At 43.2% G+C, this 20516-nt stretch overlaps 1 protein-coding gene across 1 annotated transcript in view; it reads left to right on the forward strand.

Annotated features, from left to right (window-relative positions):
* Window positions 1-20516, forward strand: part of LOC120987803 (chromaffin granule amine transporter-like) — a 272406-nt gene that overhangs the window by 235722 nt on the left and 16168 nt on the right. The window contains exons 12-14 of the mRNA XM_040415910.1: window positions 8558-8636; window positions 8718-8769; window positions 9005-9188. Of these exons, the coding sequence (XP_040271844.1) occupies window positions 8558-8636; window positions 8718-8769; window positions 9005-9188 (315 nt within the window). The remainder of the gene's footprint in view (window positions 1-8557; window positions 8637-8717; window positions 8770-9004; window positions 9189-20516) is intronic.

Raw genomic sequence — 20516 nt, forward strand, 5'->3', positions numbered from 1 at the left:
AGATCGCGAGTTATAATCCAGCTTTACCAGTGTCAGATTTTATTACTGAGTTATTACCCAGCTTTCCCAGTGTCAGATATCATCTTAGTGTAGATCGCGAATATTCTAATCGCGAATTTTCCATGCAAAAGGCTACACTAATAAGCTTGTCATAAGACTCAGTCTAATATTCTTGTCAGAAGACTATGAAACCAATAGAGGGCGCTATTGAGTTATGAACATCGCCCTCTATTGGTTTCATAGTCTTCTGACAAGAATATTTGTCTTGTCATAAGACTGTGAAACCAATAGAGGGCGCTATTCATAACTCAATATCGCTATCTATTGGTTTTCATAGTCTTATGACAGCTGAAAAACAAGGCAGATTCTGCTAATTTGCATGTCTTTCCTATATGCCCATGTTTATGCAAATGAGTTTTTACATGACAAAACTGTATAGAAAGGTTTTTGAATATTATGTTAGGACAAGGATGCTCAACCTGCGGCCCTCCAGCTGTTGTAAAACTTCAACTCCCACGATGCCCTTCTGTAGGATGATAGCTGTAGGGTGTCAGAGAATGATGGGAGTTTTAGTTTTGCAACAGCTGGAGGGCCACAGGTTGAGCATGCCTGTGTTAGGACAATCGGAAAAGTTTTTGTCGCCCTAATGATATTGATCTAAGTGTGCAGGTCCACCCAAGCCATCCAACAGATGCTAAATAAGTTTGAGGTTTACTTATTCTCAGTCAGATTTGGAATATCTCATAGTGTGCAAAGCTGCCATTGTAAGGTATGCTGACTAAACCTGTCATCTGTCTCATAGATTGATGGCTTGCACATACCTGGCTTTTGGCATACAACCTTTGTGTGGTTGTTTATTGTATGTTGTACATAATAGGAATCTAAGATACATTCAGCTATCCTATTAATGCTGTTTCCAAACCATTTTGATGTGGTTTCCATCAATTTCTAACCTTTTTTTCTGAACCAGATACCCTCTTCTCTTCCGAGCAAGAGGGTGCCTGGTTGTCCCCCATTGACTTCCATTATACTCGGGTGCTCAGTCAAGCACATGAATATAGCAATGTGTTTGGGCTGAACACCCGAATACTTTGGGGCTCGCTCATCACTAGTGGCAACATCAGGAGAAATGACCGAGTCTGGAGGCGGCGGATGCAGCAGCAGCATCATGAGAAGGCCAATGAGTGGCACAATTACAGATTCTGTAGATAGCAGCAGTATGATGAGGCCACCGAGTGGCAAGATGACATAGTGTGGAGATGGCAGCAGCAGCAAGATAACACAGAGTGGCAAGGTGACATACTGTCGAGATGGGAGCAGCAGCAGCAGGATCCCACAGAGTGGCAAGGAGACATAGTGTGGAGATGGCAGTAGCAGCAGCAGCATGAAGAGACCACAGAATGGCAAGTTGACATAGTGTGTAGATGGCAGCAGCAGGAGGAGACCACAGAGTGTCAAGGTGACATAGTGTAGAGATGGTAGCAGCAGGAGGAGACCACAGAGTGGCAAGGTGACATAGTTTGGAGATGGCAGCAGCAGCTGTATCAGGAGACCAGAAAGTGACCCGGTAACAGAGTGGGCGGTGGGTGGCAATACCAGTACCCACTGACGAAGGTGGGTGAAATTAGGAGCACTTGGCATCAGATGTGTGGCATCAGCCGGGTTGCAGCATTAAAGTAGTAGCTGAGGCAGGTAGTCAGAAGAAACTGGTCTATTGTATCAAAGTGTTGGTGTAGCACCATGGATGATCTAGTCTGATGCATTTGGAATTGGTGGTTTGAAATCCTGGCTGATCCACGCCTGATTCATCTTGACAAAGGTTAGTCTCTCTACATTTTGGGTGGACAGGCAGTTCTCCTTGGGGAAACTATGGCCCCTGCCGCACTAAACACCCGCTCTGATGCCACACCAGTGGCCGGGCAGGACAGCTTTTCCAGGGCAAACTCTGCTAGTTGTGGCCACAAATCCAGTTTGGCTACCCAGTAGTCCAGTGGATCTTCAATGTGGGATGGCAGGGTGCTGTCCAAGTATGCCACCACCTGCTGGTTTAGGTGCTGCTCTAGGTCTACCTGCTGCTGCTGGTGAGTAGTTTCTTCACTATGTGGTTGAAGAAAGCTACTCATCAGCGACTCTAGACTCAGGCTGCTGCTGATGGAGCTGGTCCTGACCTGCCACCCCACCCCTCCCCAGCAGCCATGGCAGTGGAATGTGAGCGCAGAGTTGCAACTCAAGGAGGGTTTGCTTTGCGGTATACGAGTGGCTGAAGTGCATGCAAAGTTTCCTGGCCATTTTTAGGATGTCTTGCAGATGGGTGGAAGACTTCAGGAACCGCTGGACAACCATATTGAACATGTGTGCCATGCAGGGCGCATGGCTCAGCCTTCCTTGACGCAGCGCCGACACAATGTTCTCACCATGGTCGGTCACCATAGTTCTAATTTTGAGTTGTCGGGGAGAAAGTCAGGATTCGATTTCTTGATGCATCACACAGAGCAGTTCCTCCCTTGTGTGACTCCATTCGCCAAGACAAACCAGGTGCAGAACAGCATGACATCGCCAAGCCCTGCAAATGTGGTATGCTGGAGGGGCACTGTGACTTGTCCCTGCAGTGGAGGCTGAGTACATGGTGGAGGATGAGGAGGCAGAAGTGGACATTGTCGCACGACCAATGGCATGACAACGTGGAGGAGGAAGCGGCGTGACCTGTCCAAGTTGCTGGTGTGGCTGTGCAGGAACCACATTCACCCAGTGGGCCGTAAAGGACATGTATTGTCCTTGACCGTAGTTACAGCTCCACATGTCTGCGCTGCCATGCACTTTGGCAGACACCGACAGGCTCAAGGACTGGCCACCTTCTGTTCTACATGTGTGTGCAGGGCTGGTACTGCCTTTTTTGCAAACAAATGACGGCTTTGGACTCTCCACCTTGGCTCGGCACAACTCATCAGTTCTCTGAAAGGTGCAGAGTCCACCACTTGGAAAGGGAGGGACTGAAGCACCAGCAACTTGGACAGGACACGCACATTCAGCTTCTGCGCCATTGGATGCGTGCACGCATACTGTTGTCTCTTGGCAATTGCTTCGGTGATCGGCGGAATGACTGACGAGGAGTAGGAGCAACAGGACCAGCAGATGATGGGAAGGACTGACAGCTCCCTTGGGCTGAGGTGGTGGAGCCTTGACTGCCTGAAACCGGGTGTGTGCCACTGGGTGATGCAGCGGTTGCTGCGGCAGGCTGGACCACCACATGGGAGCCATGGTTCTCCCAGGCCACTTTATTGTGACGCTGCATATGTTGATGCAGGACCATGGTGCCAACATTGGCACCCTGGCCACGCTTCACCTTCTGCCCACAGATTCTACATATGGCCATGTTCACCTCCTCCAGCGGCTTAACAATAAACTGCCACACCGCCGAGTAGGTGAATTTACCCCCAACACTACGCACTGATTGACTGCTACCATCGCTGCCTCTGTGAACCCATGCACCTCTACTTCCTGGGCATGTAGGCTCCTGTGAAGCAGGTGGTCTAACCCAGGCATGTTTGGCTCCGGATCTCCCACTGCTGCCACCCTGCTAACGACTTGCTGGCTCACGGGCAATCTGCCACCCTCTTCTCCCAATGATGATGAAGCCCCTTTGTCACCTGGCTCCCAAGTGCGATCAGCTACATCATCATCATCGAGTACTGTCTGCACTTCACTTATGTTCTCCTCAACCGTCTCTGGTTCAGGAGCCTGACTGCTTGCAACACCAGCTCCCACGCCACTTTCCTCATCACTACTTGCCCGCCTACCAAAGGGAGGGGCAGATGTCTTCTCCACATCTTGGCTGGCCAGTACCTGCTGACTGTCTTCTAGTAGCTCGTCCTCGCTGAAAAGTGGAGCCTTGGGCTGAGGTGGTGGAGCCTTGACTGGCTGAAACTGGGTGCGTGCCACTGGGTGATGTAGCAGGTGCTGCAGCAGGCTGGACTATTACATCGGAGCCACGGTTCTCCCAGGCCACTGTATGGCGACGCTGCATATGTTGACGCAGGGCCGTAGTGCCAACATTGGCACCCTGGCCACGCTTCACCTTCTGCCCACAGATGCGACATATGGCCACGTTCACCTCTTCTGGTGCTTTGAAGAAAAAAAATGCCACACTGCCGAGTAGGTGATTTTCCCCCCAAAAGTCTGCACTGACTGATTGCTACTGCCGCTGCCTCCGTGAACCCCTGCACCACTACTTACCAGGCAGGTAGGCTGCTGTGAAGCAGGTGGTCTACCCCGGGCACGTTTGGCTCTCTAACTCCCACTGCTGCCACCCTGCTGACTCCTAGCCATTCTACCACCTTGATGGCTCCACCGCTGCCTCAAGGGCAAGCTGACACCCTCTTCTCCTGATGATGATGAAGCCCCTTCTGCACCTGGCTCCCAAGTGTGAACGGCTTCATCATCATCGATTAGTGTCTGCACATCACTTTTGTCCTCAACTGCCTCTGATTCAGGAGCCTGACCACTCGCAGCACAAGCTCCCGTGCCACTCTTCTTATCACTACTTGCTCGCCTGGCGGAGGAAGCGGCAGATGTCTCCTTAGATCTTTGCTGGCCAGTAGCTGCTGACTGTCCTCTACTAGTAGCTGTTCCTCGCTGAGTGAAGCTGAGCTGGACAGAGGCAGGTTGAGGACAGGTGAGGGCACAGGGCCTGCTCCCGGGCCATACCAACTAAGGGTTGTGTCTGATGAACCCACCGACTGTTGGCTGGGTGTGTCTGATGTCACTTGGGATTACCGAGTTAACCAATCAATAACCGCTGGGTTGCTCGTCAAGACACGTCCGCTAGATGACACCAGGAGCTCAGGCCTCTCGCTGCGACTACTGCTGCCACGACCCCTTACTCTGCTGTGACCTCTGCTTGCGCCAGAAACATTCATGCCTCTGCCACTCCTCTGTGCATGTCCTGGCACTTCTCTGCCTAAAATACTAGAACATGCGTGTAGCTGAACTAAACAAATGAAACGGAAATTAAAACACCCCTTTTTGGACTGAAATAGGCCAGTAAATTATTTCTTTGCAAATAACAGCAAACGTGAACTGAGTATATATTTCTCGTATTGTACTGAAATAGGCCACTAAATTATTCATGCACAGATGACTCCAAATGTGGACAGCATGTATTTTTCTCTTTTTCTCTAGAAATATGACATGAAACGCTGTTAGCGCAAATAGCACCAAATGTGAACTGCTTGTATTTTTCTCTTTTTCTCTAGAAATATGACAAGAAACGCTTATAGCGCAAATAACACCAAATGTGAACAGTGTCTATTTTTCTCATATTGTACTGAACTGACAATAGATGTTTTTAGAGCAAATAACACCAAATGTGAACGGCGTATATTTTTCTCTTTTTCTTTAGAAATATGACAAGAAACGCTTTTAGTGCAAATAACACCAAATGTGAACAGCGTCTATTTTTCTCGTACGGTACTATAATAGGGCACTAAATGCTTTCACCATATATAGCTTGTGGGGATTCGCTCTGGTAGTTAGGACTAGCGGATGCAGTATAGAGGCAAAGTACACAGTTCTTGAATCAGACAGCGGTGTTTATTCACACACTGGTGTATAACAAAATGCAGATAAGGTGTATCACAAAACGCAGGTGGCTTGGTGTTTGTTCACACACAAGGAAATTCCATAAACAATAAAAGTCACCTTTTCTCCTGGGTGTTAATTCACACCCTGTTAGCAGTTCAGCCTCATCAAGTCCATAGGCGGCCTGTTTGCCTTTAGAGGGGCCTGATTCCTCCAGCCCGGCTCAAACCTCAAGTCACCCACCTAGCACTTTGACTACTCCCAGTAAGAGCTGTCCCGGATCAGCTACGACAGCCATGCTAAATCTCACGGTGTCAATTAGCAATAGCTGCTGCTGACACATAAAATATTGTCTCTTACTTCACCGAGGCCAGGAAACTCGGTGACACATACCTTCCAGCCATGATCATTCCAGGTACCTTCTTACATGCTGCAGAAGTGAACAGAGTATATATTTCTCTTTTTCCACAGATATAAGTCACTAAAGGCTTTTCAACATAACACTGCACCCCTACAACAAATTGCTGGAATGACAGAGCTGTATAATGGTTATTTGGATCCCCAAATAATCTTTCCCTGCACTTGTAAATTGTATTTTTTCCCCAATGATGTTTTCTGTAGGACTCTCTCACTTCCTTTTTTTCAAGGATATTATTTATGTGCACAGATTCATAACTCAGGTTATGGATAAACCAATAGAGAATATTTTCACATGTTTGGAATCTGGTTATTTGGGATTGAGGAAGTCCCTATTGATACCCTGTACCCTACAGAGGGTTTGGAATAAGCTCAAGAGGATTCTTAAAGTCTTCTACTCTTTTGCCTTCACCCCTCTGTGGGAGAACAGGAATCTGGTGGTATTTTTCAAAATCACTGATTTTATTTATTGGCTCCGTAAGGGGGTTGTCAATGTGAGCCATCTTTTTTCTTTAGGACATTTTAAATCCTTTTTGGAATTTAGTTTCACTGATAGTACATCATTAGATTTGTTTATGTATGCACGTCTAAAACACGTATATGAGGCTTCTAGCAAAAAAGGTTATATTTTTCCACGGGAGAATTTATTTTTTGATTATTGTTATGCCCAGATAGATGAGAGGGTTAAGATAGCGAGCTTATACTGTAAACTTCAAATGGCATTGGCAAGCATAACTGTATTTAAAAGCCCAAGTAAATGGGAGCAAGAGTTGCATTGCCCCCCACTACAATGGACCAGTATTTATAGAAATGTAAGAAAGGCCACAATTTCTAATGCTCACAGATTAATTCAATTTAAGATCTTGCACCGATTGTACTATACGCCAAAAACCCAAGAGAAATTTCCTCAAAATAAAGGCCGAGATGGCTGCTGTCCGAAATGTGGATGTGTGAATGCGGATTTTGGCCATTTACTTTGGAACTGCAGCAAATTAAAATGGTACTGGGAACAGGTTTTTGTAGCCCTAAAAAAGGAGTCCTCTTCGACATATAACTCCGGGATGTTGACGCTAATGTTGAGATATTTTGCTTCAGATACGGTAATTCCGGTCCAGGTCAGACAGATCTGGATGAGGGGTTTGATGGCGGCAAAAGTTATCTTAATCAAATACTGGGGGTCTGTCTCCCCACCCTCGCTAAATGAATGGATCCAGTACCTTCGACAAATTAAAATTTATGAGGATATGGAAAAGAAACGGTGAGCGGCACGTGTGACTGTTAAGACACAATTATCATCGTAATTATAGCTGCATTTGATAGAGCTGTAGCGATGACAGCCAATTGGGGAGGAGGGAAAAAATAAATAAACCGCTTTGTTTTTCACAATGTTTTCTTTATCACTCTCCCTAGCGCTTGAAACGTCTGTCCCTGCACTTAGATGATGTGAAATGATTCCTCCCTATCCTTATCATGCACTCATAAAACGCTTTTTTTTTTCACAATGAGGTTTTCTTTCACTCTCCCTAGCACCTGCATAAACGTCTGTCCCTGAACAAAGTACAATGGTGAATGGCAGAATCTGAGATGGCTGCCGTATTTATAGGGCTGTGACATCACTGGCTAGCTGCTGATTGGCTGTGTGCATGGCATTATGGATCATTCCGCTCTTCCCTGAGTTCCTTGTCATCACACATGTAGCCACCATTGTAGCCGCGATGTTAGAAAAAACTGCGATTCGTTGCCACGAAGCGAGAGGAATTTCGCATTGATTCAGAATCAAATTTTTCCTGAAATCCGGAACAAATTTGACTTCGTCAGCTTCGATTCCCTCATCTCTAATTACAATGATACATATAAAGAACACTGGATCCCCAATCACAATAGGTAATGGTCACAACTTATCTACTTTGAATTTCCCTGCACAGTGCCCCAGATGGGGAGCCCCCTCTAAGATGTCCATATGCTTTAGCAAGAATATGGCCAAGGTATCATGTCGTGACACAGTCCCTTTAATATTCTCATTCATTAGTCTACTATTCAGAACACTGGTTTCTTATGCCATTTTCCTTTAACCCGCTAGTGACTGCCAATACACCACATGCTGTACGGGTCTCCCATGTAGTCATGAAAGGGTCTTGGTTCTAACATGAGAGCAGGGATCCTGCTCAAAGGGTCCGGATTGGCAGAAGCACCGATCAAGGCCTTTTAACCCCTTAGAAACTGTGGTCAATAGAGACTGCGGCACCTAAGTAGTTTAGAGGGAGAGGGCTGCTACAGGATGCCGGTATGGCAGCCTGGGGCCTAATGAAGGTCCAAGCCTGCCTGGAGTGTATGCCTATCAGGCTATACCACTCTAGCACAGCCTGCTTGTTATGAAAGTTAAAGTTTTATTAAATAGGAAAATCTCCAAAATAAAAAATACACATTTTTTATTGGAAAAAAAAAGCTTTTCAATGGAAAAATTACAAAATTACAAATGACATTTCGTATCTACGTGTCTGTAACAACCAACACTACACAATTATCATGTAATTTATCACCTGCACATGTTTACTTTTGACAGGTTTGGTTTTCCTACCTGCTGGTGTTGCGTATGCCCTATGTACCAACCTGTTTGGCTTTCTGTCATACAAGATGAAGAGGTTGGTCTATTCCTATTCTACTGGTACATGTTCAATGTCATGAATTCTCTCAAGACTAAACCAACATCTTCTTTCTTTCAGGTGGCTGTGTGCACTTGTAGGGATGATAATCACAGGAGTTAGTCTCATATTGGTCAGTATAGATAGCTCAGTGCATGGTAGAAAGGCCTCTGCCTCATGAGTGCACTGGCTTTGCATTGTCTAATGTCAACCTGGTTGTTTCTATGGGTATTGGATGCCCATCTACTGATGCCTCAAATGTACATGTTCAGACAACGAGCAGAAAAATGTTCATAAAATTAAATCACAATCAAATTTTAATTTTCTAATCTGTATCTTGTGCATCTACACTCTCCTTTCCCATCTAGATTCCACGACCTTCCAATATATATGATCTTATTGGTCCTAATATTGCCACTGGTATTGCTGTTGGAATGATTGATGCATCAATCATGCCTATCATGGGACAACTGGTAGATCTACGTCATACATCTGTGTATGGTGGGATATATGCCATTTCAGACATTGCTACATGCATGGGATATGCATTGGGTAAGATTCTGAGCATTGCTTAATTTTTACGTATGTAATGTCTATTAGGTGGCGTATAATACTCCGATATATACAGTACAGACCAAAAGTTTGGACACACCTTCTCATTCAAGGAGTTTTCTTGATTTTCATGACTATGAAAATTGGAGATTCACACTGAAGGCATCAAAACTATGAATTAACACATGTGGAATTATATACATAACAAACAAGTGTGAAACAACTGAAAATATGTCATATTCTAGGTTCTTCAAAGTAGCCACCTTTTGCTTTGATTACTGCTTTGCACACTCTTGGCATTCTCTTGATGAGCTTCAAGAGGTAGTCCCCTGAAATGGTTTTCACTTCACAGGTGTGCCCTGTCAGGTTTAATAAGTGGGATTTCTTGCCTTATAAATGGGGTTGGGACCATCAGTTGCGTTGAGGAGAAGTCAGGTGGATACACAGCTGATAGTCCTACTGAATAGACTGTTAGAATTGGTATTATGGCAAGAAAAAAGCAGCTAAGTAAAGAAAAACGAGTGGCCATCATTACTTTAAGAAATGAAGGTCAGTCAGTCAGCCGAAAAATTGGGAAAACTTTGAAAGTAAGGGCTATTTGACCATGAAGGAGAGTGATGGGGTGCTGCGCCAGATGACCTGGCCTCCACAGTCACCGGACCTGAACCCAATCGAGATGGTTTGGAGTGAGCTGGACCGCAGAGTGAAGGCAAAAGGGCCAACAAGTGCTAAGCATCTCTGGGAACTCATTCAAGACTGTTGGAAGACCATTTCAGGGGACTACCTCTTGAAGCTCATCAAGAGAATGCCAAGAGTGTGCAAAGCAGTAATCAAAGCAAAAGGTGGCTACTTTGAAGAACCTAGAATATGACATATTTTCAGTTGTTTCACACTTGTTTGTTATGTATATAATTCCACATGTGTTCATTCATAGTTTTGATGCCTTCATAGTCATGAAAATCAAGAAAACTCTTTGAATGAGAAGGTGTGTCCAAACTTTTGGTCTGTACTGTACATAACAAGCAAGTGTGAAACAACTGAAAATATGTCATATTCTAGGTTCTTCAAAGTAGCCACCTTTTGCTTTGATTACTGCTCTGCACACTCTTGGCATTCTCTTGATGAGCTTCAAGAGGTAGTCCCCTGAAATGGTCTTCCAACAGTTTAGAAGGAGTTCCCAGAGATGCTTAGCACTTGTTGGCCCTTTTGCCTTCACTCTGCGGTCCAGCTCACCCCAAACCATCTCGATTGGGTTCAGGTCCGGTGACTGTGGAGGCCAGGTCATCTGGCGCAGCACCCCATCACTCTCCTTCATGGTCAAATAGCCCTTACTTTCAAAGTTTTCCCAATTTTTCAGCTGACTGACTGACCTTCATTTCCTAAAGTAATGATGGCCACTCGTTTTTCTTTACTTAGCTGCTTTTTTCTTGCCATAATACAAATTCTAACAGTCTATTCAGTAGGACTATCAGCTGTGTAGCCACCTAACTTCTCCTCAACGCAAATGATGGTCCCAACCCCATTTATAAGGCAAGAAATCCCACTTATTAAACCTGACAGGGCACACCTGTGAAGTGAAAAGCATTTCAGGGGACTACCTCTTGAAGCTCATCAAGGGAATGCCAAGAGTGTGCAAAGCAGTAATCAAAGTAAAAGGTGGCTACTTTGAAGAACCTAGAATATGACATATTTTCAGTTGTTTCACACTTGTTTGTTATGTATATAATTCCACATGTGTTAATTCATAGTTTTGATGCCTTCAGTGTGAACCTACAATTTTCATAGTCATGAAAATAAAGAAAACTCTTTGAATGAGAAGGTGTGTCCAAACTTTTGGTCTGTACTATATATATATATATATATATATATATATATACACTCACCTAAAGAATTATTAGGAACACCTGTTCTATTTCTCATTAATGCAATTATCTAGTCAACCAATCACATGGCAGTTGGTTCAATGCATTTAGGGGTGAGGTCCTGGTCAAGACAATCTCCTGAACTCCAAACTGAATGTCAGAATGGGAAAGAAAGGTGATTTAAGCAATTTTGAGCGTGGCATGGTTGTTGGTGCCAGACGGGCCGGTCTGAGTATTTCACAATCTGCTCAGTTACTGGGATTTTCACGCACAACCATTTCTAGGGTTTACAAAGAATGGTGTGAAAAGGGAAAAACATCCAGTATGCGGCAGTCCTGTGGGCAAAAATGCCTTGTGGATGCTAGAGGTCAGAGGAGAATGGGCCGACTGATTCAAGCTGATAGAAGAGCAACGTTGACTAAAATAACCACTCGTTACAACTGAGGTATGCAGCAAAGAATTTGTGAAGCCACAACATGCACAATCTTGAGGCGGATGGGCTACAACAGCAGAAGACCCCACCGGGTACCACTCATCTCCACTACAAATAGAAAAAAAGAGGCTACAATTTGCACGAGCTCACCAAAATTGGACTGTTGAAGACTGGAAAAATGTTGCCTGGTCTAATGAGTCTCGATTTCTGTTGAGACATTCAAATGGTAGAGTCCGAATTTGGCGTAAACAGAATGAGAACATGTATCCATCCTCTGATGGCTACTTCCAGCAGGATAATGCACCATGTCACAAAGCTCGAATCATTTCAAATTGGTTTCTTGAACATGACAATGAGTTCACTGTACTAAAATGGCCCCCACAGTCACCAGATCTCAACCCAATAGAGCATCTTTGGGATGTGGTGGAACGGGAGCTTCGTGCCCTGGATGTGCATCCCTCAAATCTCCATCAACTGCAAGATGCTATCCTATCAATATGGGCCAACATTTCTAAAGAATGCTATCAGCACCTTGTTGAATCAATGCCACATAGAATTAAGGCAGTTCTGAAGGCAAAAGGGGGTCCAACACCGTATTAGTCTGGTGTTCTTAATAATTCTTTAGGTGAGTGTATATTATGCTGCATATGTATCAATGAGAGTATATTCTGTAGAAGCATATAAGCTTGACAAAGGCCTCATTGAGAAGGCTGAAACGTTGCTGGGAATAAAGTATGGGGTCGTCACCCTATCACCAAAAACTGGAAGTGCTGCCTCTTCATTCGTTGAATATATATATATACGTACACTGATGAACAAAAGGGTAACAATGTTTTGAACTTTTGATTTTCAGGCCACATATCTCACCATCCACTACAGTTTCGAACGTGCGACTACTATCATTTTATAGACCATCATCTTGGCTATCTCATACATGAATTGTACTTGCAACTATTTAGCATATGATTAGTTATGCGGATTCTTGTCATGTAACTGCATTGTTACTGTTTTGCTCCTAAAATTCTGAGTTTTAATTTTTATTATTTTGTAAATTCACCTTTGGCTTTCAACACTGCCTGAATTTTTCTGGGCAAACTCTCTATCAGATGCAAGCATGTCTCAACTGAAATCTGTCCCCAGGTCTCTTCTGCAGGTTCCCATTGTTAATTCAATACTAGGGTTGAGCGAACCCAAACTGTAAAGTTCGGGTTCGTACCAAACTTTAGGATTTTTGGACCCCAGACCCGAACCTGAACATTTCAGTAAAAGTTCAAGTTCGGGTTCAGTGTTCAGCGATTTCTTGGCGCTTTATTGTAAGGCTGCAGAGCAGCCAATCAACAAGCGTTTAACTCTGTGTCCTTAGAAGCCATCACAGCCATGCCTACTAATGGCAAGGCTGTGATTGGCCAGTGCAGCATGTGACCCAGCCTCTATATAAGCTGGAGTCACGTAGCGCTGCAATTCACTCTGCTGTGCTTAGTGTAGGGAGAGGATGCTGCTGCTGTGAGGGAGAGAATATGCCCACCCTCCTATTCCCTTGCTTCATTCTAAGGTCCGGCCGAGATCCCGCGACTGTGCACTGCATCGCCGGGCCGGAGCATGCGCACTGCGATGCCCATTGTTGGCACAGCATCGCTTTAACTACTGCGCATGCTCCGGCGAACGCTGCAAAACCAGCGGCAATATGGCGTTTGCCGGCGCATGCGCAGTAGTTAAAGCGATGCAATGCCCACAATGGGCATCGCAGTGCGCATGCTCTGGCCCGGCAAAGCAGTGCACAGTCGCGGGATCTCGGCCGGACCTTAGGATGACGCAAGGGAATAGGAGGGCGCCATCAGATGATGGATACATGTTCTCATTCTGTTTACGCCAAATTCGGACTCTACCATTTGAATGTCTCAACAGAAATCGAGACTCATCAGACCAAGCAACATTTTTCCAGTCTTCAGCAGTCCAATTTTGGTGAGCTTGTGCAAATTGTAGCCTCTTTTTCCTATTTGTAGTGGAGATGAGTGGTACCCGGTGGGGTCTTCTGCTGTTGTAGCCCATCCGCCTCAAGGTTGTGCATGTTGTGGCTTCACAAATGCTTTGCTGCATACCTCAGTTGTAACGAGTGGTTATTTCAGTCAACGTTGCTCTTCTATCAGCTTGAATCAGTCGGCCCATTCTCCTCTGACCTCTAGCATCCACAAGGCATTTTTGCCCACAGGACTGCCGCATACTGGATGTTTTTCCCTTTTCACACCATTCTTTGTAAACCCTAGAAATGGTTGTGCGGGAAAATCCCAGTAACTGAGCAGATTGTGAAATACTCAGACCGGCCCGTCTGGCACCAACAACCATGCCATGCTCAAAATTGTTTAAATCACCTTTCTTTCCCATTCTGACATTCAGTTTGGAGTTCAGGAGATTGTCTTGACCAGGACCACCCCCCTAAATGCATTGAAGCAACTGCCATGTGATTGGTTGACAAGATAATTGCATTAATGAGATATAGAACAGGTGTTCCTAATAATTCTTTAGGTGAGTGTATATGGCCATATGGAGGTGACAGACTCCCTTTAAGGACCAGGCCATTTTTTGCAAATCTAACCAGTGTCACTTTAAGTGGTGATAACATTAAAACGCTTTGACTTATCCAGGCCATTCTGAGACAGTTTTTTAGTCGCATATTGTACTTCATGACACTGGTAAAATGAAGTAAAAAAAAAAAATCATTTTTATTTGTAAAAAAATACCAAATTTACCAAAATTTGGGCAAAATTAGCAAATTTCATTTTATCTACTTCTATAATACATAGTAATATCTACAAAAATAGTTATTACTTTACATTCCCCATATGTCTACTTCATGTTTGGATCATTTTGGGAATGACATTTTAGTTTTTGGGGAAGTTACAAGCCTTAGAATTTTAGAAACAAATCTTGAAATTTTTCTGAAATTTTCAAAAACCCAATTTTTAGGGACCAGTTCAGGTCTGAAGTCACTTTGGGAGGCTTACATTTGGTTTATTTACACCATGTCCCATTTGAAGCCCCCCTGATGCACCCCTAGAGTAGAAACTCCATAAAAGTGACCCCATTTTGGAAACTACGGGATAAGGTGGCAGTTTTGTTGGACCACACCTGGAAAGTGTTGGCCAGGGATGATCCAGGTGCCTCCAGTTCCCGAGGTACTCCGGCCTGCTCTTTCCTGGTCAGAAAAGATCAGGTTCTTGAAGACTGCCTCATAGAACTGAAGGAATGTCCCTGTGTTGCCAGCACTCCACCTTGGAGGTGCTGGCCTGCCCTGCAGCCAGTGTATTGTCTGAACGTGTGTTTAGCACGACTGGAGGGGGTTATCACAGGTTATATTTCCCAATGTTTTGGGGTGTACCCTAATTTAAAAAATATATAAATAAATTTAAAACTAAAAAGCAGTGTAGGCTACCTCCTCCTCCTCCACCGCCACTTCCACCTACACCGCCACATCAACCGCCTCCTCAACCTCCTACTTCATATGGACCTCGTCCTCCTAGATCAAGATTATTATTTTCATTTTTACATATTTTATGTTATTTAAAGTCATTTGCCTATCCACATTTGTTTGCAGAGCACTTGCCATGCTCTTAACCACATTTTGCAGCCCTCTAGCCCCCTTTCCATGACATTTTTACAGCCATTTTAGTGCTCAAAAGTTCGGGTCCCCATTTACTTCAATGGGGTTCGGGGTTAAGTTCGGGTCCTGAACTCGAACTTTTTTGTGAAGTTCGGCCGAACCCGTCGAACCCGAACATCCAGGTGTTCGCTCAACTCTATTCAATATTGCTAGACTTGGGTACGAATATAGTTTTTCCTTGAACTCTACCCACATGTTTTCAATTGGGTTGAATTCTGGGGACTGTGGGGGCCAATCCAGCACCTCTACTTCATTGTCATTGAACCATTTATTCGCCAATTTTGAAGTATGCTTCCGGTCATTGTCCTGCTGGAACACTATGTCATCCTTTATCATACCCATAGTTCTTGAGCGTAAGAAGCAACTCGTCTTGTTAGATGCTCACATATTAACATAGTATATAAGGCCAAAAAAATACATTTGTCTATCCAGTTCAGCCTGTTATCCTGCAAGTTGATCCAGAGGAAGGCAAAAATACCCTGTAAGGTACAAGACAATTTTCCTTACTTAAGGAGGGAAAAAGTCCTTCCCGACTCCAATAAGGCACTCAGAATAACCCAACGACCAACGACCCCTCTCTAGTAGCTATAGCCTGTAATATTATTACACTGCAGAAATTCATCCAAGCCCCTCTTGAATTATTTTATTGTACTCCCCATCACCACCTCCTCGAGTAGAGAGTTCCATAGTCTCACTGCTCTTACCGTAAAGAATCCTTTTCTATATTTGTGTACAAACCTTCTTTCCTCCAGACGCAGAGGGTGTCCCCTCGACACAGTCACAGTCCTGGGGATAAATAGATGATGGAAGAGATCTCTGTACTGTCCCCTGATATATTTATACATAGTAATTAGTTCTCCCCACAGTTGTCGTTTTTCTAAAGTGAATAACTCTAATCTTGATAATCTTTCAGGGTACTGTAGTTGCCCCATTCCAGTTATTACTTTAGTTGCCCTCCTCTGGACCCTCTCCAGCTCTGCTATGTCTGCCTTGTTCACAAGAGTCCAGAACTGTACACAGTACTCCATGTGTGGTCTGACTAGTGATTTGTAAAGCGGTAGGACTATGTTCTCATCACGGACATCTATGCCCCTTTTGATGCAACCCATTATCTTATTGGCCTTGGCAGCAGCTGCCTGACACTGGTTTTTACTGCTTAGTTTGCTGTTTATTAAAATTCCTAGGTCCTTTTCCATGTCAGTGTTAGGCTACATGCACACGACCGTATGTGTTTTGCGGTCCGCAAAAAAAAGTGGATGATGTTCCGTATGGCATCTGTTTTTTTTTGCGGATCCATTGTAATAATGCCTACCCTTGTCCGCAAATTAGAAAAAGATAGGACATGCACAATTTTTTTTTGCTGGGCAATGGAACGGACACACTGATGCGGATAGCACCCGGTGTGCTTTCCGTGTTTTTTGCGGACCCATTGAAATTAATGGGTCCGCATCCTATCTGCAAAAAAAATGGAATGGAAATGTAAGGTACAAGCCAATTTTCCCCACTTAAGGAGGGAAAAATTCCTTCCCGACTCCAATAAGGCAATCAGAATAACTCCCTGGATCAACGACCCCTCTCTAGTAGCTATATCCTGTAATATTATTACACTGCAGAAATTCATCCAAGCCCCTCTTGAATTCTTTTATTGTACTCACCTTTACCACCTCCTCAGGCAGAGAGTTCCATAGTCTCACTGCTTTTACTGTAAAGAATAATTTTCTTTGCTTGTGTACAAACCTTCTTTCCTCCAGACGCAGAGGGTGTCCCCTCGACACAGTCACAGTCCTGGGGATAAATAGATGATGGGATAGATCTCTGTACTGACCCCTGATATATTTATACATAGCAATTAAATCTCCCCACAGTTGTCTTTTTTCTAAAGTGAATAACCCTAATTTTGATAATCTTTCAGGGTACTGTAGTTGCCCCGTTCCAGTTATTACTGTAGTTGCCCTCCTCTGAACCCTCTCCAGCTCTGCTATGTCTGCTTTGTTCACAAGAGCCCAGAACTGTACACTGTACTCCATGTGTGGTCTGACTAGTGATTTGTAAAGTTGTAGGACTATGTTCTCATCACGGGCATCTATGCCCCTTTTGATACAACCCATTATCTTATTGGCCTTGGCAGCAGCTGCCTGACACTGGTTTTTACTGCTTAGTTTGCTGTTTATTAAAATTTCTAGGTCCTGTTCCATGTCAGTGTTAGGCTACATGCACACGACCGTATGTGTTTTGCGGTCCGCAAAAAAAAAGGATGACGTTCCGTATGGCATCTGTTTTTTTTTGCGGATCCATTGTAATAATGCCTATCCTTGTCTGCAAACTAGAAAAAAATAGGACATGCACAATTTTTTTTGCGGGGCAATGGAACGGACATACTGATGCGGACAGCACACGGTGTGCTGTCTGCGTTTTTTGCGGACCCATTGAAATGAATGGGTCCGCATCCTATCCGCAAAAAAAATGGAATGGACACAGAAACAAACAACGTTCGTGTGCATGTAGCCTTACCCAGTGTTTTACCATTTAGTATGTACGGGTGATTTGCATTATTCCTTCCCATGTGCATAACCTTACATTTGTCAGTGTTAAACCTCATCTGCCACTTCTCTGCCCAAGCCTCTAATCTATCCAGATCCATCGGTAGCAGTATATTGTCCTCTTCAGTGTTAATTACTTTACACAGTTTAGTGTCATCTGCAAAAATTTATATTTTACTGTGCAAGCCTCCTACTAGATCATTAATACATATATTAAAGAGAATAGGGCCCAATACTGACCCATGAGGTACTCCGCTAGTGACAGTGACCCAATCTGAGTGTGTACCATTAATAACCACCCTCTGTTTTCTATCATTGAGCCATGCTGATATTATGTTATTTGCTTGTTTTCATTGAGAGCCTCCAAGATAGCATCTCTTAGAAAACCTTCAAACAGTTTACCCACAACAGATGTTAAACTTACCGGCCTATAGTTTCCGGGGTCTGTTTTTGCACCCTTTTTGAATATTGGCACCACATTTGCTATGCGCCAATCCTGTGGAACACTCACTGTCAGTATAGAGTCTGTAAATATCTGAAATAAGGGTCTGGCTATGACATTACTTAATTCTCTTAGGATACGGGGGTGTATGCCATCTGGCCCTGGCGATTTGTCTATTTTATTCTGTTTAAGTCACTGTTGTACTTCTTCCTGGGTCAGACAGGGCACTTTTAATGGGGAGTTTACTTTTACATTCTGCATTTTATCTGACAGTTTATTTTCCTCAGTGAATACAGTGGAGAAAAAAAATATTTAATATCTGTGCTTTCTCCTCGTCGCTCTCTGCAACTTCCCCCTCATTTTTCTGCAGAGGGTCGACACCTTCAGATTTATCTAAAATGAATGGATAAGAGGGGCACACCAACAACTAGAATCACATAGGAGACCAGCCAGTAAGTGAATAAGCTATTTATTAGCAACTAAATAAAATAAGGTGAGGATCCTCAAAAATCAATCATTAAAACATGCACATTAAAAGACATATAAAACCATGAGGTGGTGGTGTCGTTGGATACAACAATATCACTGATGGATATATTGGCTGATTGTAGCAGGTTTATATAGACGGTCTTTTTAGGAACAATTCAGATGCGCAAGTGTGATGCGCGATGTCTCTTTTGTTAATAAGGGTTCAGGCTAAGCCGATAATTGCAAGTACATGCAGAGTCTTTGTAGTATTAAATCTTCACAGCATATAACAAAGAATCTGCTGCTAGACTGTACTGTGTATGGACACACTACTCACAGTTTCGATGTAATGGAGCGGCCGATCACTCGTGCTTAGCGTGGCGTCCCACGTGGTACAGCACCGATGGTCTGATTTTGGATCCGCTTATTTAAACTGGTGAGTAGATCTCCAGGACAAAGCAAACAATAGGTTTAGGTGCCGGGGTCGAGTGGTCAGGACCCAAATGTTGTTCGGCATTACTGTGTGTCTTTTGTCCAGACACAAGAAATCCTATGTTTCTTCCTATCCGCTGTGTGGAAGCGCTTCTGAAAATTCTAAAACGGTGCGCAGATGGTGGCCTGCGGTTTCTTTCTTTCCTCGAGACTGTGTACACCAGACGCGTTTCGGAGTTGGCAGTGACTCCTTCCTCAGTGGTCAAGTCTCGTCTGTTGTGTAGAGGTTTATATAGGGCTAAGTCCAGCCTCTCATTAAGGATTATTACATCGTCACAGGGAATGTCTGAAAATCCGGACACGGATTCCCTGATTATTTAACCTTCAATCATAGTAGTGTGTATATATAAAAGCTCTATTAAACATAGCAAGGTGTGCATAATAATAATAACATTTGTTAAAAACATACGAACTGGCTGGATAAATGATTATAAACTTCTTGTCTAGGAAAACATATTTTACATGTATAAAATCCCATATTGGTGGAGTGCGATTTTGTATGTAATGTGATTTGAAACAACATGGCAGTATGAATCTACCTACAAAATATATACCGCATGTTCATGTTGAATCCATTCATTATTTCCCTTAATACGGTTTTTAATAGAGTATAGTTATCTTGCTATGTCGGCATCTCTATCCAATGCGGTTATTATGCGTTTTATCTATATAGCTTCGGATTCCATACAAATACTTGAGATGCAAACATAGAAAAATAGTACACAATTATACGGCAGTAGCTTAAAAGTGATAGTAATAATAATAGTTGTTTATATAGATACCTAGTTTAAATAATAAATAAATAAATATACATTAATAAAATTGCATATAAAAATAAACATATAAAAATATATAAAAAATAAAAATACATTAAAAATATTTGATAATTTTTTATAGATAAAATTGTATAAGATATATAAGTACAGTATGATTAAATATCAGCATAATAAAATTAATTAATTGTATAAATTTATAATAAATATTTCTGAGTTTTCTTTGCAGAGTGTGTCATGGTAATAAATAACATGGGTATACCCCATATAAATACATTTCTTTTGATAGGTACATATGTACAAATTTAATTTAGTTCATGACATAAATCTGCAAGAAAATAGGAGGCAAATTCATTTTACATTATGGTTTATCACCCGCATATTCTACAAAAAACCGAAAACCTCCATTTCCGCATTTAATCCTTGAGGGAGGATAGAATCAAACTCAAAAATTTTTCTCGATTCAATTCTGGACATTTTACTTATGTGATCTCCTCCTCTCCAGTGTATATTAACCTTCTCTAGGGCTGCAAAAGTCATTCCTTGTGGGTCTTGGTTGTGTGCCATCTTAAAATGGAGTGATAAAGTGTGTTTATCATATCCCTTTTTAATATTTGAAATGTGTTCAGCAATACGTTTTTTTAAGGTTCTTTTAGTTCT

The sequence above is a fragment of the Bufo bufo genome, chromosome 1, assembly GCF_905171765.1.
Source record: "Bufo bufo chromosome 1, aBufBuf1.1, whole genome shotgun sequence".
In the NCBI taxonomy this organism is placed as follows: Eukaryota; Metazoa; Chordata; class Amphibia; order Anura; family Bufonidae; genus Bufo; species Bufo bufo.